This window comes from Girardinichthys multiradiatus, chromosome 15, assembly GCF_021462225.1.
Source record: "Girardinichthys multiradiatus isolate DD_20200921_A chromosome 15, DD_fGirMul_XY1, whole genome shotgun sequence".
NCBI classification, from domain to species: Eukaryota; Metazoa; Chordata; class Actinopteri; order Cyprinodontiformes; family Goodeidae; genus Girardinichthys; species Girardinichthys multiradiatus.
The window spans coordinates 39,474,286-39,499,695 of NC_061808.1; the positions used below are offsets into that span (position 1 = coordinate 39,474,286).

Below are 25,410 nucleotides of genomic sequence, written 5' to 3' on the forward strand. Positions count from 1 at the left end.
GAGCATCATAAGTATTATTGCACTTTGTTGATATCATAAAGGACATTTTTGGTGCAATGTCGGCAGTACATATAAATCATATTGAATATTTTCACAAATACAGGGTTCCAATTTGTTGCTTTAAATGTATTGTTTGAATGGTTTTATTTACACAGAGGAGATGTAAAGTAAATGTAGAAATGCACAAATGTCTATAGCTGACTTTGATTATAATTATATTATTATTAGTTTTTAATAATTTATCTTGGAACCTTTCACCTCCCTGACAGGGAGTACTATTCTGTTGATATAAAGTTTATGGCTGTGGTAAGCTAAACACATCTGGACTACAGTGACTAAACAAAAAGAGAAAAGGCTGACAGAGACATATAAACATGACATATAGACACTGTGAAGCATGGTCAGAGACTAAAGCACACCCTTCAATCAAACGAAGTGTGAAACTTTTGACAGATGGGGGAAGGACTTCCGAGGGCGGGACATCCAGTGGCAGGACTTCCGGGGGCAGGACATCCGGGGGCGGGATATCCGGTGACGTAACCAAAGGTGCATAACCCTGCACGCTGATCAGATGTCACCATTAGGGGGACGAGTTTAGAACCAACCAATTAAAACAGATGGTGTGTTTAAGGCTATTATTTAATTGTATTATTTTACTGTATTATGTAATTGTATGTTTTAGATGTTTTTACATCTAAAAAAAAAAACATGCAGTTTTCCACTTTAAAGGTACACTCAACTTAATGCAGGCATGTCATACAAAATTCTGATATAAGAGAAAACCTGACAGAATTGTAAATTCATTTTGTTTTAACACAGGGGTTATTTAGATGTTTTTACATCTAAAAAAAAGAAGGAAGACAAAAAACTAGATACATACCCTTTCTTCCTCTGCTCAAATGTTTGAGTAATCAAATCTGCACCAGCAACTTGTAGAGATGAACTGAAAAAAAAAAAGTTCAAAAGTCCTCAGACATGTCACTGTTTATTGAATTACGGCAGACGTCTGCGGTTTTGCTTTGGTGTCGGGGGCTTCAAAGTCTTCACACCAACTGTAGTCATAAAGTAGTTAAAACGTTCGTCTTCCTTCCTGGCCCAAAGTGTCGAGCATTGTCTCAGACAATCCACATCCACTGTTTATTGAATTAAGGCAGACATTTGCGGTTTTGCTTAGGTGTCGGGAGTTTCAAAGTCTTCACACCGACTGTAGTCATAAAGTAATTAAGGCGACCATCTTCCTTCCTGGCCCAAAGTGTCAAGCATTGTCTCAGACAATCCACATCCACTGTTTATTGAATTAAGGCAGACGTCCGCGGTTTTGCTTAGGTATCGGGAGTTTCAAAGTCTTCACACCGACTGTAGTCATAAAGTAATTAAGATGACCATCTTCCTTCCTGGCCCAAAGTGTCGAGCATTGCCTCAGACAATACACAAGAAACAGCTGCGGTTGTTGTCACTAGGGGAGCAAATCTAGAATCAACCAATTAAAAACACAGGGACGTGCTTCAGTGTTTGTTTTAAATACTAGCAGAAAACGCTGCAATTTATTTGCAACATTCGCTGGAAAAGAACACTCGTTGAACAATGGTTAGAGTTAAGAGAGTTTTTCATCAAACCGGGGAGAAATGCAAGGCGTGCCGAGATGATGAACAACCATCTACATCATCTACTTCCTCTTCTGAGATACCTATCGGAATTCCTATAATAACATACTCTGCAGATGATGATCCAAGTTCACCAACAACAATGGATGAAAAACAGGCCTCAGGTCAGCTAAGACATACGTCTCTTCTGTGTGAAACCCCAGTAACCATCTACCGGCATACGCGCTGTGAATTGGATGCCCCGAATAAATCAACATATTACCTATGCAAGGTACAAAGGCCTCCGTTCGATACTTTGCAGGAAGAGTGGTCTGGAACCATATGGACTGAGTTGTAGCTGTAGCAGTTTTCCTCTTCAAAACCCCTACATACGCCCTCTTTGAAAAGATGTAAATGACTGTTAATAAATAATTGTAACCATCATTTTCCTTGGCCAGAGCTTGCATGTCATAGAGATCGGCTTGGAACTGTATCAATGGTCTGGTGACAAAAACTCTTGTTTCTCGGGAACTTTATTCTCGCAGGTTTATGTAAAGTATAGGTATCTTCTCCTGATAAAAAATCTTTAACTTTTTCAACCGCTACCTTCTTCCTCGTTTCATCTTGCAAAACCCTCCTCAACATTTCTATACCCCCTAAACCTCCCGGAATTGATGGATTGTAATATACATTCTTCATCAACCTTCTTTCAGCCATCCCAGTCTTATGCTCACTCTGATGACTACTTGTTAAATAATGAAAAAAAACACCGGAGGGTATATTTCTTCTTCTTTTTTTTTTTTACTTGTATTTAATAGAAAAACAGAAAAACACATTCAGATAATAAAGATCAATTCGAACACTGCAATCTTTAAACAAAAGTAATATGTGTGTCTATACACTGTTCAAAAAAATAAAGGGAACACTTAAACAACACAATATAACTCCAAGTAAATCAAACTTCTGTGTAATCAAACTGCCCACTTAGGAAGCAACACTGATTGACAATCAATTTCACATGTTGTACAAATGGAATAGACAACATGGGGAAATCTTTGGCAATTAGCAAGACACACTCAATAAAGGAGTGGTTCTGCAGGTGGGGACCACAGACCACTTCTCAGTACCTATGTTTTCTGGCTGATGTTTTGGTCACTTTTGAATGTTGGTGGTGCATTCACACTCGTGGTAGCATGAGACGGACTCTACAACTGCAGCTCATCCAGGATGGCACATCAATGCAAGCTGTGGCAAGAAGGTTTGCTGTGTCTGTCAGCTTAGTGTGCAGAGCCTGGAGGTGCTACCAGGAGACAGGCCAATACACCAGGAGACGTGGAGGAGGCCGTAGGATAGCAACAACCCAGCAGCAGGACCGCTATCTCTGCCCTTGTGCAAGGAGGAACAGGAGGAGCACTGCCAGAGCCCTGCAAAATGACCTCCAGCAGGCCACAAATGCGCATGTGTCTGCACAAACGGTTAGAAACCGCCTCCATGAAGATGGTATGAGGGACCGACGTCCACAAATGGGGGTTGTGCTCACAGCCCAACACCGTGCAGGACGCTTGGCATTTGCCAGAGAACACCAGGATTGGCAAATTCGCCACTGGCCCCCTGTGTTCTTCACATATGAAAGCAGGTTCCCACTGAGCACATGTGACAGATTCTGGAGACACCGTGGAGAGCGATCTGCTGCCTGCAAGATCCTTCAGCATGACTGGTTTGGCAGTGGGTCAGTAATGGTGTGGGGTGGCATTTCTTTGAAGGGCCGCACGGCACTCCATGTGCTCGCCTGACTGCCATTAGGTACCGAGATGAGATCATCAGACCCTTGTGAGACCATATGCTGGTGTGGTTGGCCCTGGGTTCCTCCAATGCAGGACAATGCTAGACCTCATGTGGCTGGAATGTGTCAGCAGTTCCTGCAAGATGAAGACATTGAAGCTATGGACTTCCCCAGACCTGAATCCGATTGAGCACATCTGGGACATCATGTCTCGCTCCATCCACCAGCGTCACGTTGCACCACAGACTGTCCAGGAGTTGGCAGATGGTTTAGTCCAGGTCTGGGAGGAGATCCCTCAGGAGACCATCCACCGTCTCATCAGGAGCATGCCCAGGCGTTGTAGGGAGGTCATATAGGCACGTGGAGGCCACACACAATACTGAGCCTCATTTTGACTTGTTTTAAGGACATTACATCAAAGTTGGATCAGCCTGTAGTGTGTTTTTCCACTTTAATTTTGTGTGTGACTCCAAATCCAGGCCTCCATTGGTTAATAAATTTGATTTCCATTGATGATTTTTGTGGGATTTTGTTGTCAGCACATTCAACTTTGTACAGACCAAAGTATTCAACAAGAATATTTCATTCATTCAGATCTAGGATGTGTTATTTGAGTGTTCCCTTTATTTTTTGAGCTGTGTATATGTATATCTATATATATATATATATATAGGTAAATATATATATATATATATATATATATATATATATATATATATACCAGTAGAAAACCGAGAGAGAATACAGAATAGACAAAACAAGTCATCAAACATGTGAGATCGGTCCGTGGCACTGAAACAATATTGTACATATCCGTGATTGCACTATGGAAGCCTTGTACCGATTTCAGTTCATTTAAAACCGTCTCTGCAATTGTTTTCGCTCTGAAGTCATCTGCTTGTATGCGTCGAAGTGTCAGAAGATTCTGAATAGCAGGAAGGAGATTGGGGTTTATGAGTCGTCGCACTATGCGTTGAAAGTTGATTTGGTAATACTCCTCCAATATCTCCAGGCAGTGATGCTGTCATTGACTCGGGTGGTTCGTTATGCACCCGTAACAGGTTTCTTTGAGATAGTTCAAACAGGTTATGTTGAATAAATGAAGTATTGCTGTTTTCACCATATTGATGGGGTGGTTGAGATCCAACCATCAATTTCATCCCCCTGATTACTCTCATCCTCCGGTGAAGGGTGAGGGTCAGGTATCGGTTCCGGAGTTTGTGGGGGGGGTGAGTAGCTGCTAGTTGCCTCGTCCTGCACGACCAGCCTCTTGTCTTCAGGTCGGATATCTGTGTCTGCAGACTCAGCCACGCATAGCGGTGAGTAGAGGTCGGGAGAAGGCGGATGATACGATCTGAAGTTGTATCTTGTAGGTGTGGCTGAACTGAAGAGGGACTCAGAGAGCTGGGACAATGAGGTGTTTGGTGAGTAGAGGTCCGGAGAAGGTGGATGATATGGTCTGGTGTTGAAGCTTTCACCATGCTCAGGAGAGAATAGGGTGTCTGCTTGCTGGTTGTAGAGGTCCTAGTATGGTTTTTTCCTGTACGCTCCATACATTCTCAAGGTTAGCTGTCCCTCCGTTGTGAACAAGAGTCTTTGAGCTCGCAGTTAGACCCAGATATATATCATAGGAAGGGGGGTGGGTCCTCAAAAAAGAGGTTGGGTCCTCAAAAGAGGGTGGATCCTCAAAAGAGGACGGGCTTTAGATCCACAACAGGGAATGTCAGCATTCTTTTCATTGACCTGACATCAGTCCAGCACCGCGAGTTTCCGAAAAGGTTGGAAAGACGCTGTCCAATTTCACTCATCTTCTGAGCCCAAGCATCATACGGCAGAGCCAGCACTGTCTTGAATACACCGCAGTTCTGATTGAATGCCTCCAACACAAACAGATCTGAGGGGATCGTCTGGTTGTTCTTGCGTTTGCTTGCCTGAAAAGACCAGCGACCATTTGCTGTGGTTTTTGATCCTCACACTGCACTAAAGAGAGGTTCTCTCGCAGCTATTTCAACATCGGAAGGATGAGGACACATTCTCATCCTTTTTGCTGGTCGAGGAGAGGTTTCATTTTCATCTAACCTCTCGTACACTGAGACTGATTCAGGGTTTTCATTAAGGTGTGGGATTGCCAGCCGTAACACAGCCCAGTCGTTGTGGGTGAGAGTACACAGAGCCAATGACCCACTAAATACCTCGTCTTGATCCAATTGATACAGGCAGATCTCTCCTATTTCATACATGAAAATGTACCCCCAGCTACAACTCAGTCCATATGGTTCCAGACCACTCTTCCTGCAAAGTATCGAACGGAGGCCTTTGTACCTTGCATAGGTAATATGTTGATTTATTCGGGGCATCCAATTCACAGCGCGTATGCCGGTAGATGGTTACTGGGGTTTCACACAGAAGAGACGTATGTCTTAGCTGACCTGAGGCCTGTTTTTCATCCATTGTTGTTGGTGAACTTGGATCATCATCTGCAGAGTATGTTATTATAGGAATTCCGATAGGTATCTCAGAAGAGGATGTAGATGATGTAGATGGTTGTTCATCATCTTGGCACGCATTGCATTTCTCCCCGGTTTGATGAAAAACTCTCTTAACTCTAACCATTGTTCAACGAGTGTTTAAATGAAACACTGAAGCACATCCCTGTATTTTTAATTGGTTGATTCTAGATTCGCCCCCCTATTGACGACACCCAAAGGTTTTTCTTGTGTATTGTCTGAAACAATGCTCAACACTGTGGGCCAGGAAGGAAGATGGTCGACTTAATTACTTTATGACTACAGAAGGTGTGAAGACTTTGAAGCTCCCGACACCTAAGCAAAACCGCAGACGTCTGCCTTAATTCAATAAACAGTGACATGTCTGAGGACTTTTGAACTTTTTTTTTTTCAGTTCATCTCTACAAGTTGCTGGTGCAGATTTGATTACTCAAACATTTGAGCAGAGGAAGAAAGGGTATGTATCTAGTTTTTTGTCTTCCTTCTTTTTTTTAGATGTAAAAACATCTAAAACATACAATTACATAATACAGTAAAATAATACAATTAAATAATAGCCTTAAACACACCATCTGTTTTAATTGGTTGGTTCTAAACTCGTCCCCCTAATGGTGACATCTGATCAGCGTGCAGGGTTACGCATCTTCTGGTTACGCCACTGGATGACCCGCCCCCGGATGTCCCGCCACCGGATGTCCCGCCCCCCGGAAGTCCCACCCCCACCTTCCAAAAATTTCACACCTCGTTTGATTGAAGGGTGTTCTTTAGTCTCTGTGGTCAATGATCAAAGCACTTACCAAGACTATTGAACCTGGTGACGCTGTATTTGCCTGCACAGTTTCTCTAAGCCGCTTCAACAGAGAAGAAAGCTCAGCCTGTTTATTCTCCATAAGCTTGGAACATATCCTTGCATCAGTCTGGCAGTAAAGAGAAAACTCATTAATTCTTAACTAAACATTTTGCCTTAGTACACAAAGCAGCGGTTAGTTCACGTGTCCAGCTGAGGCCATTTATTTCTGACATAACTCTGATGAGGGATTTCTCTTACATTACATTTTAGATTAAGCATCTAAATTGTGTTTTTAACCATGTATGCTTCATCTGTTTAATAATTTTTAGACTAATGTGTTGAATGTTCACAGAAAAAAGCTGACATATTGTATAATATATGCTTTATATGAAATGGCTTTGAAATATTTTAAAATAATTTGCTATGTGTTATCAATAAACAAGTTTTTTCAAGAGGAGATAACTAAACCTGGTGTGTCAAATTGTATACAAGTTATTTTATGTAACTTCAGTAAGGCTTTAAGCAACCACAGTTGCTTGGAAGGACGGGCCCTCCTTGACACATCCTAGAAATAAAGATCTTACCAACTCATTCAGTATCACTTACTCTATTGTTATGAACACTGTTGCTCTGTAAAAGCCTTGGCTAGGTATCATCCCCTTAAGGAACATAGAAAATCAGAAGGAAAATAGAAGCAGGGTCAGCTTCATCCTAAGTCGTCATCCTAGTCCTTCCTCACCTTATTGCTGCATTTAAAACCATGGACCACAACATTCTCCTACAAAAACTGCACTGGTTCTGGTGTCAGTCAATAACACACTATTCTCTTTCTACTGTATACGCTTCATATTATCAATCAATAATAACTTGGTTCATTCTAGTGCTAACGCTGGTCTTTGTCTTGTGTCCATATCAGTTTTGAAAAAACATCCATTAGTTTTCTCTGTGGCATATACTCTGGTTAGAACAGTAGTTAAAAGGTGCTTTGACCCAGTGGACATGGGTGCAAAGCCCAGTGACCTACGGACATACAGGGGTTGGACAATAAAACTGAAACACCTGTCATTTTAGTGTGGGAGGTTTCATGGCTAAATTGGACCAGCCTGGTAGCCAGTCTTCATTGATTGCACCAGTAAGAGCAGAGTGTGAAGGTTCAATTAGCAGGGTAAGAGCACAGTTTTGCTCAAAATATTGAAATGCTCACAACATTATGGGTAACATACCAGAGTTCAAAAAAGGACAAATTGTTGGTGCACGTCTTGCTGGCGCATCTGTGACCAAGACAGCAAGTCTTTGTGATGTATCAAGAGCCATGATATCCAGGGTAATGTCAGCATACCACCAAGAAGGACGAACCACTTCCAACAGGATTAACTGTGGACGCAAGAGGAAGCTGTCTGAAGGGATGTTCGGGTGCTAACCCGGATTGTATCCAAAAAACATAAAACCACGGTTGCCCAAATCACGGCAGAATTAAATGTGCACCTCAACTCTTCTGTTTCCACCAGAACTGTCCGTCGGGAGCTCCACAGGGTCAACATACACGGCCAAACCTTTGGTCACTCATGCCAATGCCAAACGTTGGTTTCAATGGTGCAAGGAGCGTAAATCTTGGGCTGTGGACAATGTGAAACATGTACAGGTCCTTCTCAAAATATTAGCATATTGTTATAAAGTTCATTATTTTCCATAATGTCATGATGAAAATTTAACATTCATATATTTTAGATTCATTGCACACTAACTGAAATATTTCAGATCTTTTATTGTCTTAATATGGATGATTTTGGCATACAGCTCATGAAAACCCAAAATTCCTATCTCACAAAATTAGCATTTCATTAAAAGGGTCTCTAAACGAGCTATGAACTTAATCATCTGAATCAACGACTTAACTCTAAACACCTGCAAAAGATTCCTGAGGCCTTTAAAACTCCCAGCCTGGTTCATCACTCAAAACCCCAATCATGGGTAAGACTGCCGACCTGACTGCTGTCCAGAAGGCCAATATTGACACCCTCAAGCAAGAGGGTAAGACACACAAAGAAATTTCTGAACGAATAGGCTGTTCCCAGAGTGCTGTATCAAGGCACCTCAGTGGGAAGTCTGTGGGAAGGAAAAAGTGAGGCAGAAAACGCTGCACAACGAGAAGAGGTGACCGGACCCTGAGGAAGATTGTGGAGAAGGGCCGATTCCAGACCTTGGGGGACCTGCAGAAGCAGTGGACTGAGTCTGGAGTAGAAACAACCAGAGCCAACGTGCACAGGCGTGTGCAGGAAATGGGCTACAGGTGCCGCATTCCCCAGGTCAAGCCACTTTTGAACCAGAAACAGCGGCAGAAGCGCCTGACCTGGGCTACAGAGAAGCAGCACTGGACTGTTGCTCAGTCGTCCAAAGTACTTTTTTCGGATGAAAGCAAATTCTGCATGTCATTCGGAAATCAAGGTGCCAGAGTCTGGAGGAAGACTGGGGAGAAGGAAATGCCAAAATGCCAGAAGTCCAGTGTCAACTACCCACAGTCAGTGATGGTGTGGGGTGCTGTGTCAGCTGCTGGTGTTGGTCCACTGTGTTTTATCAAGGGCAGGGTCAATGCAGCTAGCTATCAGGAGATTTTGGAGCACTTTATGCTTCCATCTGCTGTAAAGCTTTATGGAGATGAAGATTTCATTTTTCAGCACGACCTGGCACCTGCTCACAGTGCCAAAACCACTGGTAAATGGTTTACTGACCATGGTATCACTGTGCTCAATTGGCCTGCCAACTCTCCTGACCTGAACCCCATAGAGAATCTGTGGGATATTGTGAAGAGAACGTTGAGAGACTCAAGACCCAACACTCTGGATGAGCTAAAGGCCGCTATCGAAGCATCCTGGGCCTCCATAAGACCTCAGCTGTGCCACAGGCTGATTGCCTCCATGCCACACCGCATTGAAGCAGTCATTTCTGCAAAAGGATTCCCGACCAAGTATTGAGTGCATAACTGTACATGATTATTTGAAGGTTGACGTTTTTTGTATTAAAAACACTTTTCTTTTATTGGTCGGATGAAATATGCTAATTTTGTGAGATAGGAATTTTGGGTTTTCATGAGCTGTATGCCAAAATCATCCGTATTAAGACAATAAAAGACCTGAAATATTTCAGTTAGTGTGCAATGAATCTAAAATATATGAATGTTAAATTTTCATCATGACATTATGGAAAATAATGAACTTTATCACAATATGCTAATATTTTGAGAAGGACCTGTATTGTTCTCTGATGAGTCCACCTTTACTGTTTTCCCCACATCCGGGAGAGTTACGGTGTGGAGAAGCCCCAAAGAAGCGTACCACCCAGACTGTTGCATGCCCAGAGTGAAGCATGGGGGTGGATCAGTGATGGTTTGGGCTGCATATGATGGCATTCCCTTGGCCCAATACTTGTGCTAGATGGGCACGTCACTGCTAAGGACTACCGAACCATTCTTGAGGACCATGTGCATCCAATGGTTCAAACATTGTATCCTGAATGCGGTGCCGTGTATCAGGATGACAATGCACCAATACACACAGCAAGACTGGTGAAAGATTGGTTTGATGAACATGAAAGTGAAGTTGAACATCTCCCATGGCCTGCACAGTCACCAGATCTAAATATTATTGAGCCACTTTGGGGTGTTTTGGAGAAGCGATTCAGGAAACGTTTTCCTCCACCAGTATCACGAAGTGATCTGGCCACTATCCTGCAAGACGAATGGCTTAAAATCCCTCTGACCACTGTGCAGGACTTGTATATGTCAATCCCAAGACGAACTGACGCTGTATTGGCTGCAAAAGGAGGCCCTACACCATACTAATAAATTATTGTGGTCTAAAACCAGGTGTTTCAGTTTCATTGTCCAACCCCTGTAAGTGGCCTAAGGAAAAAAGAGAAATACATAAATAATGCCACAAAGAACTACAACCTATGTATATTAAGAACATCATAAAGACCAATAAGCTGGTATACATCAACCAAGGCAACACATAGGACAGGTGTCAGAGCTGTGCTCTTCTCCTGTCTGATCCTCTCAGCAAACAATGGCTTTGGCTAAAGAATGCAAATAAGCAAATGTCAGCAAAAATTAGACAGAGACAGCTATTCATATAATTCAAGTTAATCAGTTTAACTAAAATTGATGTTAGGTGTGTACCCAAGAAGACAGCAAGCTGTATATGAATTAAAAAGTGTGTCAACAAAGTCTTTCTGGAAGGATATGCACACTTAAGCAATCTGATTAGAACACATTTTCAAATATTTTCCGTTTTTTTCCCTAGCAGACTTGGTTTTTCAAAAGTGAAAAAAAGAAATTGAGGCCTTATTTTTACACCACAAATATTTGTCATGTTAAGAGGTGTGTGTATACATTTTTGAGATTTAATTTAAACATGTGATTGGGGCCACCGTCATGCTTTTAGACTGTGCTATTTAAAATACATTTCACTCTTGCTGATAAATTCTTTATGTCCTTTGTATGAGCCAATTAGTGGCTAGTTCATTGGTATTAGTAAAAGGGTTAAAAATTTGAAAAACATACATTTTCTCTTGTTAAAATTGTAATTTCATTTAAATTTAGGAACACCGTTATGTTAAAAGCATAGAATATAGAAATGTGAATTTCTAATACGCATTTTGGTATTTTGGGCTTCCTGCACGCCATAATGCCTCATGTAGTTTCTTTTGTACGTACATATGATAATTGAGGAATAAGATATGCTGGAAGCAACACAGTTTTTTGACCGAGTTTTACCATTTTAATTTTGGTTTTCAATAAACATCTCTTTTGAAAGAATATTACCTGTCGTGCTTGCGTTTCAAATGCCTTTTGCTGGACTGATTTCTAAAAGTGGTACAGAAGAATCAAATGGAACCAGAGTGGTGCTACATCCTTGTTGAAATTAAATCAGGGTTTGTTCACCAGTTCGTTCTCACATATCTGTAACTATACGTCACTGCAGTGCCAGATGACCACCTGCTGAATTAAATGTTTTAGGCACAGGGAAATATTTGGAAATATTTGATAGGCAGTCAATAATTATATTTCATTAACAGTTTTATCTCTGCAACAGCCACGATGCTTCTGAGCTACTTTTCACTAGCTCATAGTATGTTGTAGAACAAACTTTTATTATTTTTCTCCTAAAAATTTGTTACATGAAAATCAGCTAAATTAAATTTAAGAGGCTTAAGACATTGAAGCTTTCAGCACAAAAACAGACTCAAACACTATAAATCTTTCTCTGTTTATAGCTACTAATTTATCAATAAATAAATATAGGCCTTGATCCTGCAGTTTGTTTTTTCCAGTTCATCGATAGTAACCCAGATGAATGTTGCTTTCTGATCCACATTTTAAAATGTGTCTTCAGTTTGATTTACTTGCACTCAGCAGACTCCCATCAGTTACTAGTTGGGGTTTATATATATATAAATATATTTGTTTTTGTTATACATAAATTAGACATAAAGGTTTTATCATCATAATGGCAGTAGTTTGTTTACTTTTGCCTTACCAGTAGGATTTTGAGGAAATCTTCATGCTGCCTGACGTTGTAGAGAGCCTGTTTGAGCAGGGTAATGGGTGCATTAACCTGTCCAGGCTGAATGTCAGGGTGAGTTAACTTCTCCAGCACAGCTGTGTATCTCCACACCAAACTTCGTGTGATGCTCATTTCATTTGTAATACTTTTATCCTGGACTTGAAATGCTTCTTTGAAAACTGCAGGCACTGCCAGGAAAGAAAACATTGTAGAACAAACTGAAAGAGGACAATATAAAAAAATTTTTTTACACATTTACTTGGAATTAGGAAGTATTAGGTCTTCGGTTAAGCATATATTGGGAATTATTATTAGCTGTTATTTTGTGTTTTTGTTTGGCTTCATAGCAACCTGTCTGACAACACAGATAGCCAGGCTGTCGGAAGTCAATCAGTCTAACCTGAGGATCCAACTGCAGTACTTAAGGGCTACTTCATAACCATTATGTAGTCTCTGTCATTGACTACATACAGGAGTAAATGGGATGCAGCTATCAGATAAGTGGACTAAGTATCCCTGGGGCCAGCCAGAAATTACTGCTCCTGATCCAACAAAAAAGCTAAGCTGACATACTCATGCTCAGATCCTTTTTCATCCTGCCTATAAGCTGTTTAACCCTTTGACAGCTAAAAGAAGATATAATTTCACTGCATTAGGACCAACCAGGTTGAGTAACAGCTTCTTCATTCGTCATGTTCTAAGACTGCTAAGTATTCAGTAACTAGTCTCTGGACCGAACAAGATCCAACCCTCAAAACTAACTTAGATTTTTTTGCACCTCAATTTTATCTGCGTAGAGTATATTACCACGCATATTTTCCACCACATTGGGAGGTGATTCCCACTTTGACCAAGGAGTCTTCATTTTGTATTCCGCACAGATGTCTCAGTACACTGTACGGCCTACTTGCTTATGGTGTTCTATGTAATCTTTTCCTGTCAGTAACTTACACTCAGTTCTGAGATGCTGGATTGTTTCTGGGTCCTCTTTGCACAACCTGCAACTGGGATCTTGCCTTGGCTGGTAGGTCTGGGTGTCTATTGCTCTGCTGCTTAAGGCCTGCTCCTTTGCTGCCATGATCAGTGCTTCTGTGATGTCGTTCAGGTCCATCCTCTTTCGCCATTGATAGGATTTTGTCATCTCAACCACTTCAGCTATCTGTGGGTGGTACATCCCATGGAGAGGTTTTCCTCCCATGATGTTTCCTTCAGCTCCTTCTATTCCAATTTCCATTGTCTGAGACATTCACTGAGCACTTCATCCTTTGGGGCATCATCCTGATGTATTCTTGAGGTTTGGATGTTTCTTCTTAGATAGTGGCTCTGATGCTGACGAGTCCTCAGTGCACTTAAGGGCCTGATATTTAAAAGGTTGGTGTGTACAAAACCCCATGCAAACTTGTTTGCACCCGCAAAGCTGATCTACAAACGAGGTGCTAATTGGATTGCTCGTGTAAAATAAGCGGAACAGTGGGGACAAACGTTTTAGTGTGTTTGCCTTCATGAATAAGCAAAACATATGATAATGACCCAAATGCGCAAATTTATGGGAGGGAGATATGCAAACATAACATCCTTTACCACCCGCAATGCAATTTATCAAACCTGCAACAGATTGCAGATGCTGTTTTTGCATCTTGATTTAGCACGTTCTGAAGGAGAAGGAGGGCGAGAAGGAGGCATAGATAGAATGATAGATGATGGAGAGATTCTTCTGTACATGTGTCAACAGATTTGGATTGTCTAAAATAAAAATGATAAAACTAGATGAGAATAGAGGATTCTATGTAGAATTATCGAAGGTCTGATTTGGAGCCAATCACAAACAGAAGCGTTAACCTTCCTATTATAAAATTCCTTGCAACACTTTTTTTCTTGTGTCTGGATCATTCCAGCGCACCATCGCTGTCAGTGAGATCATCTGCTGCTGAAGCACAAGCCTGATCGTGCAGAGGTGCACACATAACTGATCAAGCACACACAGCCCAACTGTAATTGAACAACATGCAAAGGGCACACTGTGCTTTGATCATGATAATATAATAATAGGAAAGAAATACAGACATTATAAGGCTGATACAATCCCAAAAAAACTTTTTAGCAGGTGAAAAATCACCACTTTAAGGCAGCCTATTCCATGTGGTGAGGAAGACAATGTATCCTTTAACATTGTCACTAAACGTTTGCTAAACACTTTGCATTATTGACAGTAACATTGTGTCATTGCAGAGCAATCGGAGCTGGATCAATTTGATTACGTGGTTTAAATGTGAAATTATGCCAGGGGAGGGTTTATACATTGAAAAATAATTTAAAGACAATTTAAACAACCAAACACGTATATCGTTAAAATATTGGCAAAAAAAACCAAACTAAACGAATTCAGTAAAATCATAATATAATAATTTATTTTTAAATATAGAAATGTTTAATTTAAATTGTTTGCAGGACAGTGTGTGACATGTTTTAAATTTAGTAAAGATATAACATAAAGCTTGCCAACTCCTACAACAGACTATTTTTATGCTGCTAATATTACGTTCAGGCTTGAATATTGTGGCTGTTTATGATAAACTCCGAACATACCCTAAAAACAAAAACAACACACTGAGTCTCCGAAAAGAATTAAAAGATCAAGAGAGGCAAACCTCTAATAAATTAATTGACCTGTTTGTATTTTATATTGTTAATATTGATTGGCCAATTTGTTGCAAATTATGTCGAACAACACAGTTAACAAGCTGTGATGTTGTCAGCCTAGACCAGCTGCCCTGTGTGCGCACTGATGGCGGAGGGTGTGCGCTACTTTGGACACAGCTCTGGCCTCCTGCGCAATGGCCTGTAATCCAATATTTTGATTAAAGGCCAAGCAGAATGTAGTCTTTGCCTCACTGGTTCTGTCCAGACCAAAAGTATACAGCATCGGCTCTCAGAACAACTTCACACTGTGGGATGAAATCTACCATACATGGTGAAAAGCGTTTGTGTTTTAACATCTATGATCTGAATGTCTTCCTTTGGGCTACTTATTAGCACAGCAGGGTATCTGATTACTGGCAAGGCATAGCTGTTGATGGTTCAAAGGTGACTGATGGTGACCCCATTTCTGAGTCAGTATCCATAGACTGTCTTGTTGATTAGCTGACCCATTCAGAACAGCGGTGGGGACAAAGCATCGCCTTGTTATATGCCACATTTGATTGACAGACAGACACAGACAGACAGACAGACAGACAGACAGACAGACAGACAGACAGACAGACAGACAGACAGGTTTGGTGATAGCTGGGAGTCGTCTCTGCTTTGTTTTGGAATCACTTTTAAAAGTTCCACAACAGAATGTTGCGTTGCATTTCTTTTTAAAGGAAAAAAGAATTTACTCCCCCTCCTTGAACCGCCACCTTAACGTGGTGGAGGGGTTTGAGTGCTCAAATGATCCTAGAGGCTATGTTGTCAGGGGCTTAAATGCCCCTGGTAGGGTCTCCCATGACAAACAGGCTCTAGGTGAGAGCGGTTCAAGAATCCTTCATGAGGACTAGTAGATCGAGGCACGTGACGTCGCCCGGTACAATGGAGCCAGGGTCCCACCCTGGAGCCAGGCCCGGGGTCGGGATTTGCCGGAGAGCACCTGGTGGCCGGGTTGCTCCTCGCGGGACCCAGCCGGGCCAAGCCTGAACAAGAGACACGAGGCCATTCCCCAGTGGTCCCACCACCTGCAGGGGGAACCCCTGGCAGACTTACATTCTAAATTACTGTCAATCAATCCAGAAGTTTGTTTCTGATAGGAAATGAGAAGATATGTCTCAATAGATAAAAAAGAAAACGTAAAGGGAGCATGAATTTAAAAAAAAACGTTTTATGGTAATGTAAATATTTTATTTACATTTAAAAAAATTGCATGTCCCCCTCCTTGAACCGCTGCCTTAACGTGGTGGAGGGGTTTGAGTGCTCGAATGATCCTGTAGGCTATGTTTTCTACTGCTTAAATGGCCCTGGTAGGGTCTCCTCGCAAACAGGCTCTAGATGACGGGACAGACAAAGACCAGTTTAGGATGCCTTCATGAGGACCACAAAATGGAGGCACGTGACGTCGCCCGGTATGGCGGAGCCGGGGTCCCACCCTGGAGCCAGGCCTGGGGTCGGGATTCGCCGGAGAGCACCTGGTGGCCGGGTTGCTCCTCGCGGGACCCAGCCGGGCCAAGCCTGAATAAGAGACACGAGGCCATTCCCCAGTGGTCCCACCACCTGCAGGGGGAACCGTGAGGGACCGGTGCAAAGAGGATTGGGCGGCGGACGAAGGTGGAGACCTCAGCGGCCCGATCCCCAGATGCTTAGGCTGGCTCTAGGGACGTGGAATGTTACCTCGCTGGGGGGGAAGGAGCTTGAGCTTGTGCGGGAGGTCGAGAGATATCGACTAGAAATAGACGGGCTCGACTCCATGCACAGCGTGGGCTCTGGAACCCATCTCCTCGAGAGAGGCTGGACTCTCATCTACTCTGGAGTGGCCTGCGGGGAGAAGTGGCGGGCTGGGGTGGGTTTGCTTGTTGCCCCCCAGCTCAGCATGTTGGGGTTTACCCAGTGGATGAGAGGGCCGCATCCCTGCGCCTTCGGGTTGGGGACAGGTCTCTGACTGTCGTTTCGGCCTACGGGCCGGGCGGTAATGCGGAGTACCCGGCCTTCTTGGCGTCCCTGTCGGGGGTGCTGGATAGTGCCCCTCCCGGGGACTCCATTATTCTGCTGGGGGACTTCAACGCCCACGTGGAAAACGACAGTGACACCTGTAGAGAAGTGATCGGAAGGACCCTAGGCAGGAGGTCAATGATCGACTTTGTTGTCGTATCATCAGACCTTCGTCTGCATATTTTGGACACTCGGGTGAAGAGAGGGGCTGAGCTGTCCACTGATCACCACCTGGTGGTGAGTTGGATCAGCTGGAGGACGAGAAAGCCGGACAGACTTGCCAGGCCCAAGCACATAGTGAGGGTCTGCTGGGAACGTCTGGCGGAGCCCTCAGCCAGGGATGTATTCAACTCCCACCTCCGGGAGAGCTTTGACCAGGTTCCGGGGGATATTGGAGACATAGAGTACGAGTGGACCATGTTCTCCCCATCTATTGTCTATTGTCGATGCTGCCGCCCGTAGCTGCGCCCGTAAGGTGTGCGGTGCCTGTCGTGGCGGCAGTCCCAGAACCCAGTGGTGGACACCGGCACTAAGGGACGCTGTCAAGCTGAAGAAGGAGTCCTGTCGGCTGTGGTTGGCTTGTGGGACTCCTGAGGCGGGCTGACGGGTGCCGTGAGGCCAAGCGTTCCGCGGTCCAGGCTGTGGCAGAGGTAAAAACTCGGGCCTGGGAGGAGTTTGGTGAGGCCATGGAGAAGGACTACCAGTTGGCCTCGAAGCGATTCTGGCAAACCCTCCGCCACCTCAGGAGGGGGACATTGCATGGCGGTGGGGACAGTGCTGCTGGACTGGCAGACTAGGGTGGTGGTCCCCCTTCATAAGAAGTGTGACCGAAGGCTGTGTTCCAACTACAGGGGGATCACACTCCTCAGCCTCCCTGGTAAGGCCTATGCTAGGGTATTGGAGAGGAGCAGTTTCAGGAGGAGCAGTGTGGTTTTTGTCCCGGCCGTGGAACACTGGACCAGCTCTATACCCTCTACAGGGTACTTGAGGGTTCATGGGAGTTTGCCCAACTGGTCCACATGTGTTTTGTGGACCTGGAGAAAGCATTCGACTGTGTCCCTCGTGATGCCCTGTTGGGGGGCGCCCTTCATTAGGGGCCATCCGGTCCCTGTACAAGCGGAGCAGGAGTTTGGTCTGCATTGCTGGCACTAAGTTGGACCTGTTCCCGGTGCATGTTGGACTCCGGCAGGGCTGCCCTTTGTCACCGGTCTTGTTCATAACTTTTATGGACAGGATTTCTAGACGCAGCCAAGGGCCGGAGGGGTTCTGGTTTGGGGACCAGTGGATTTCGTCTCTTCTTTTTGCTGGCTCCCTCTAGCCAAGACCTACAGCATGCACTGGGGCGGTTCGCAGCCGAGTGTGAAGCGGCTGGGATGAAGATCAGCTCCTCCAAGTCAGAGGCCATGGTACTCGACCGGAGTTGGAGGAGAGTTCAGATTGGAGGGGAGTTCCTACCTCAAGTGGAGGAGTTCAAGTGTCTCGGGGTCTTGTTCACGAGTGAGGGAAGAATGGAGCGGGAGATCGACCGACAGATGCCGGCTGCTGCAGTAATGGGGGCACTGTGCCGGTCTGTTGTGGTGAAGAGAGAGCTGAGCCAAAAAGCGAAGCTCTCAAATTACCGATCGGTCTACGTTCCTACCCTCACCTATGGCCATGAACTTTGGGTCATGCCTGAAAGGACAAGATCCCGAATACAAGCGGCTGAAAAGAGCTTCCTCCGTAGGGTAGCCGGGCACTCCCTTAGAGATAGGGTGAGGAGCTCGGTCATCCGGGAGGGGCTTGGAGTAGAGCCGCTGCTCCTCCACATCAAGAGGAGCCAGTTGAAGTGGCTCGGGCATCTATACTGCCTTCCTCGGGTGGTGTTTCAGGCACGTCCCACCAGGAGGAGTCCCAGGGGACGGCCCAGGACACGCTGGAGGGACAATGTCTCTCGACTGGCCTGGGAACACCTTGAGCTCCCCCCGGAGGAGCTGGAGGAGGTGTCTGGGGAGAGGGACGTCTTGGTGTCTCTGCTGAGTCTGCTGCCCCCGCGACCCGGTCCTGGATAAGCGGAAGACGACGAGTACGAGTAGGAGAAATTTACTCCTTCGGATTGTTTTTCTGTAGCTTTGAGACTGTTAAGAAATTCTACAAATTCTAGAGATTCTAGAATTGCGCCACTCAAGGTGGCAGCAGGTTGGAGTGGCTGTTACTTTTCGTTCAATTTAATTTCCCTTTGGAATGAATAAAGTATTTTGGAATTGAATTTGAATTTAAATAATATATTTTAATGAGACTAAATTGTCATAATTCTGGACTGTTTGTCTGCATCGTTTCTGCCTGTCTGCTGCTAAAGCCATGATGATGATTGTTTTCACCTGCTCTTTCCCAGCTAGCTCCTAATCATGTCTCACCCACACCACCTGCTCACCTGGCTTTATAAGCAGCACACTGATTGACAAACAGTGCCAGATTAGCAAAAGCCTTTGTGTGAGTAGTGTCCAGTGTTCCTTCCTTGTCTGCCTGCCTGATTTTGATCTCATCTTTGCCTCTTGGATTTTTCTGCTCTGCCTTGCCCATGTCGGATACCTCACTGACTTCTGCTCTCTGGACTTCGACCTTGTTTCTGCCTCCTGACCACCTCTCTGTCTAACCCCCGGATCTGTTTGCCTTAATCTGCTTTCCCGTACATGACTTCGTTTCTGTGCCATGGACCTTGAGTCAAGCTTCTCCCTTGGATCCTGTTGCCCAAATCTGCTCTCCCGGCTCTGACCCAGGTTCTGTCTCCTGACCACCGCAACCTGAATTCCGAGTTGTCAGACCTCGCTCTCTTGGAGAATAAACAGCAAAGCAAGCTTTATTTTTTTTTAATTCTTTTCCAACCTGTTAATATCCTCTTTACAAGCTGCTGCAAGGGGTTCCTCAGGTTTGTAACTGTAGGTTTGGAGCAATGTCAATTTGGTTCTGTGAGCTTTAAGGTTTTTGATTAAACTAATGTAATGTCCAGTACAATATTAAACAACTCCTTTTACATGTTCAGTTAAAAACTTGATTTCCATTCAGTTACAACTAATAGAATACTCGTTTGTAAGACCTGGATAAGACAAGAGAAACAACCAGTTACATTAGGCGGGTTTTAATGTTTTGTTGTACTGGCTAACCTGGTACATGTAGCATGAAAATCATCCTACTTCTCCATGAGAGTTGTATAACTTTACTGATCACCTAGAACCTCGCAAGATAATCATATAACTTGCTAAAATATTAATGTGAAGTAAGTTTTTTGTTTTGTAATAGGTTATCAAAGATTCAATTTTGACTCAGAATGGTTTTGGAGTCATCCATTTTGGTCGGACAGACTAGGCTGCGCAGGTCAACACACAGCTCAACAAACGTTGCAGCTCTGATGTCAAGCAGGATTATAAAACCCGCGGAAAATAAACTTTTGTTGCCATTTCCAGCGTGTCTCACGGGACGACACAATGGTGGCGCATATCTAGAGAGACAATAGCTCGCAGGCGAACTTTTTCTCCACACAGCCATTACCGGAAGAGCTTGAAAGCTGGAAATCTGTCTGATACAAGATGGTCAGAAGATTCATATACCGATCGAAGACCACGCCGAACCTGGCGCAGGTGGAAACCCACAGAGGTTATATTTCCAAGGAGATGAGCTTCCTCCTTGTGATTCAGGCGACTAAATGGTTCTTCATATTTTCCCCTCTTGGATGGATGACCCACAGAGGTTATATTTCCAAGGAGATGAGCTTCCTCCTTGTGATTCAGGCGACTAAATGGTTCTTCATATTTTCCCCTCTTGGATGGATGAGAAGTTTACCTTTTATTTTCTTGAGGTGATGACGGACGCAAATCTAGGAAGTGTTATTTGAGTGTTCCCTTTATTTTTTTGAGCAGTGTATTTTTTATTATTATTATTGTTAGGTAGTCATTTTTATCCCCTTTGTGTAGAATAGTGCTTGTTAGTTAGGTGAAGGTTTTTTGACCTGAATAATGGCATATCAGGATTATATGGCTTCAATAATCTTCATATATATAATTAAGAGAAGCGTTCGTGTTTATTTCGTGCAGGAGTGATTGCACAACAGCTGATTGTCAAAACAAGGTCGAAGTTCCCCCACCTTCGGTGAAGCGGTTGAATAAACAGTGACATTTTGTGGTTTTGGTTAATAATTTATCAATTATTAATGATAAATAGCTAATTGCAATCATTAAGAGCTTTGAGCCCATAATCACAACACCAGAGGACATCTCTGAATATCTATTTGTAAGTAATGATTTTGGTTAAGAAATTATTTTCCTGAATAATGATTTTTAATTATATTTTTAGATAAATATTAATTAATCAATAATAATAATTCTTACAGTGGACAATCTTCCTAACCATTTATCAGGAAAATACCCATGTCTTGAACCAGTTCAATTTTGTAATTCACCAAAAAACTGATGGTATTTAAAGGAAATGTACTTAATTTGTGGATGCTCAAATGCTCCTCTTCTTGCTTGGCGGCTTCACTGAAGAGTCGGATTCCTGTTACAATCATAGTGAGCTCTTTTAGCTGCTGTTCCTTGTCTCTCTTCAACAGTACCAGGAAAGCTCCCAGGTCAATCAGGGGTAAAACACTTTGCAGAGCAGCTAAAAAAGTAGAAGAATTAGAAACCAACCATCATCCTAATCAAAATAACATGCCCTGCACAGTAATTGCTTTACTAAACATTTGGTTTCAGAACCATGTAGACTAAGGTAATGAAATATAACAAAACCAAAGCTGAAGAACATTCTCAGCCCTCCCTACCCTAATATTATTGGTGTAATCAAATAGGGCACATCAGCATGTGGCAGGAGGAAGCTGGACTTGAACAACGTTCAGATTGCAAGACGTCAACTTGTCCCACTAAGCACACAGTTGTTTTAATGTCACTTAACAAGTGTTCCTTTAAAACATAAATTAATAGTAGATTTATGATTGCATACTTCGCAGAAGTAGTCCTGTCTTAGTAATGTGGAGAAGCGGAAACTTTGGCAATAGGTGATCCTAGCACTTGCTCTCTTTGCAGATGTCAGAGCTGTTTTAAATGACAGAAATTTAAGAAAAACCTGATCTAAGAGCTCAAATCGGGCATTAACCAGTGTGCATAGGACCAGTGCTAAATCCCACTGAGGAACCAGTGGGCATGACACCAGTCCGTGTCTATGTTTATCAGAAGGTGGTTAAAGGCTCTGCAGTCTCCAAACCCCTTGTGACAGGATGAAACAGCTGCTGCATGCGTTTTAAGTTCATATCAAATATCCCAATTTTGCAGTTGTGTCATACTCCGTCATATTGATTGAACAGAGCTATGTAAGATGTTTAAAGCTTAGGATAATATTTTATACCCTAACGCTGTTTAAACATCTCCACAACTTTCTTCCTGATCTGTCAACTGTGTTCGTTGCATCCAGTCAGTGACTTGCAGCTTTCCCTCCTCCCGGATGAGCATGTAGAGACAGTGGACAGTCACTGGCATTGACTTTGCAGCAATCCCTCATACTGAGCATGCATGTAGCGACAGTGGAGAGGAAAAACTCCCTTTTAACAGGAAGAAACCTCCAGCAGAACCAGGCTCAGTGTGAGCGGCCATCTGCCACGACCGACTTGGTGTTTGAGAGAACAGAGCAGAGACACAAAGAAAACAAAGAAGCACTGATCCAGGAGTACTTTCTATGGGAAGGAAAAGTAAATGTTAATGGATGTAGCTCCTTTAGTCGTTTCACCTAGGAAGAAAGAATAGATCAACTCTGAGCCAGTTTTCAAGGTTAGAGTCTGAAAGAGAGCACATAGAGTTAGTCACACTAAAAGCTCAGTCAATTGCCATGTCTAGGAGAGATAAGGGTTAAACACTGAAAGACAGGGCCATGTGGGTCATCGGTAGAGGGTGAGCATTAAGTTGCTGCCAGCAGAAGCTTGGACGATGCCCCTCTCCAAAAAGGTGTCACAGGTAGACACAGAGTCAGGCCAGGTGTAGCTTCTAACCTTCTATGTTTTATGTGAAGCACTTTAGTCAATGTAAGTTGTTTTAAATATTGTATTTAGTTCAGGATCGGCTGTCGATGTTAGCTCACGCTACAAATTACAGTTAATACCAAATTTCAGAATCTAATCAAATGTAGAATTTACAGACTGACAGGAGAGCTTTAAGTTTGAAGACACAGGCCAGGTCTGAAACATTTGAAGTGTCATTTAATTTCCTTAAGTTAAGTGATGCAGCAGAATAGGTTAATGCTGATGCTGTATTTGTAAGTGTGATTTACTCACCATTAGTGTCTTGTACACAGCTGAAATCTGTAGGTGAGCCCATTGCAGATCGCAGCAGGATGTAGGTGATTATTTGATGGTACAAAGTTTGGAAATCATCCCCGGATTTTGCTCTGCTGTCTGTAATCTCTCGACTCACTTTGCTGAGCTTGGACTCCAGCACCCGATGGATTTCCCCAAGAAACTCGCCTGCATAAAAAGTCATCTAAGCAGGATTCAGGAAGAAATTGTTCTTTTACGCTGGACAGTAGGACTAAAGACCAGGGGCGGAGCCAGACATTCTAATCATCAGGGCCCTAACTCACAAAATATTTTATCATTTGATTTGGTACACTAAAAAAGTAAAAAATCATTTAATCTGTGTGGTCACAAAATTAATTCAATATTTGCCTTTAAATATCTTATAGTCTAAGCATCTGTTCTTTAATAATTCTGATAGCATATACCAAGAGTATATATGCTCTCATTTTAATGATGAAATGGACAACCACTAATGTTAAAATTCAGTCTTGGTGTCACCCATCTTACTCAAAGTACAGAATTCGATCCTGTATGCCACCTGTGTATTAAGATTTATTGCACATTTATGCATTGTTGACAATTGAATACTGTTAAGGAAATAATTAGTCTTCTTAGAGGAAATAGGTAAGGAGTAGACCTGAGTCTGGATGTCTTATGCAGGGGAAGTTTATTACCATAGTTGCAGGACAATGTGTATAACTACATTAAAACCAGTTATACAAAACAGTCTAGATCCATTTTAGAAAAAGTGGAAGAAGTGAGAGAAGCAGAGGTTTTATTTAAACAAAGATACAAGCATTTGAAAATCAGAAGGGGTAAAAATGACCCACCCCCTTTGTGGTTTCAGTGTTAAGGATTTTTATTAGGTTTAGCCCATCACTGCACTTTTTTCACAAACCAATGCTCATCTAGCCAAATACGTAATAAAATGGCATGTGGCAGCACATTATCACATTGTCTCACTAAACGTGTTCATCCATCATTTTGAAACACACATCTTTGCTCAATGGACACCAACATAACATAATATCTGGATGCTAGCAGGGACCAGAATTAACAAGAGTTATGAATAAGGTAGTAAACTGGGGACACAAGCGCTGTCATTGTCAGGATCTGTGTGCTTTTGTTGTTGTTGTTTCTCTGTGCTTGGCCTCTAGGTGGCTCTGTGGTCGTCAGGAGTGGTGGCAGGTGTTCCCATTAATCATCCCTGGAGGGTATTTAAGATGATTGCCACCAGCAGTTCAGGCCAGAGTGTTGCCCTCAGTGGTATTGACTCCAGCCATAGTTTGTCTACGCTTGTCTTTGTACCTTTTAGTAATTTTGTATTTGCCTCTTGCAGACTGGATTACTATATCAGACCTAACCTTTGAAGAATCCTAATCTACCTGGATGTTTTGCTATTGGGGAAAGGGTTTCCTAGCCACGAGGATTGTATTCGGCTTACCAATACTTTGCTTCCTAAGGGCCCGCTTTAACAATTGCTGCGATTTTGGCTGTACTTTCTCTGATTTTGAGAGTGAGTTTAGAGAAGTTTTTTCCAACAAAGTGGATCAGACTGCAACAGCCCGAAGAGTCTGGTCATTGAAGCAGAGAGGCCAATCAGTTTCTGATTTCTCAATTGACTTTAGGAGTTTAGCCGCAGCTTCTGGGTGGAATGACAGTGCTCTCCAAACAGTGTTTTTTTAGGGTCTAAACGAACCCCTTAAGGACGAGCTTGCTGTGATTGATGAACCTAAGACTCTTAATGGGTTAATAAATCTAGCCACCAGACTTGATAACCGCATAAGAGAGAGGAAGAGATCCTGACAAGATTTTAGTGCCAGTAAGATACAAGGCCATAACCAGGTTCGTTTAGCTGTCCGTTCACCCATTCCTACCCAAAACGTTGAGCCGGAGCCCATGCACATTGGGCGTACTCACCTCTCGGCTGAGGAAAGACAGAAACGCCGTCAGGCTAATCTTTGTTTTTCTTGTGGCTCTTGCGAGCATCTTCTTGCTAGCTGCCCTGTCTGTCCTACTGGGCCAAAAGGGTGGGTCCGCCAGTAAACGGGGGGAAACTGGCGGACCGTTTAAACCATCCTACTGCCCCCAGACTTAGCTTGCCTGCGTCCTTAATATTTGAACGTCATATTCAGAATCTCTCAGCTTTAATTGATTCCGGGAGTGAACAGAATCTTATTGATCAGAGTTTGG

At 43.2% G+C, this 25,410-nt stretch overlaps 1 protein-coding gene across 4 annotated transcripts in view; it reads right to left on the bottom strand.

Moving 5' to 3' along the window:
* Positions 1-25,410, bottom strand: part of cfap206 (cilia and flagella associated protein 206) — a 69,754-nt gene that overhangs the window by 19,301 nt on the left and 25,043 nt on the right. For 3 of the 4 annotated variants that reach the window (XR_007041914.1, XR_007041913.1, XM_047388930.1), the window contains exons 4-7: positions 23,197-23,385; positions 21,369-21,536; positions 12,198-12,412; positions 6,671-6,790 (exon numbers count right to left, since the gene is read on the bottom strand). Coding sequence is in view for 2 of the 4 variants with exons in the window: in XM_047388930.1 (XP_047244886.1) it covers positions 6,671-6,790; positions 12,198-12,412; positions 21,369-21,536; positions 23,197-23,385 (692 nt within the window). In the remaining 2 variants the exon portion in view is untranslated. The remainder of the gene's footprint in view (positions 1-6,670; positions 6,791-12,197; positions 12,413-21,368; positions 21,537-23,196; positions 23,386-25,410) is intronic. The other variant, XM_047388931.1, reaches the window with a different exon arrangement.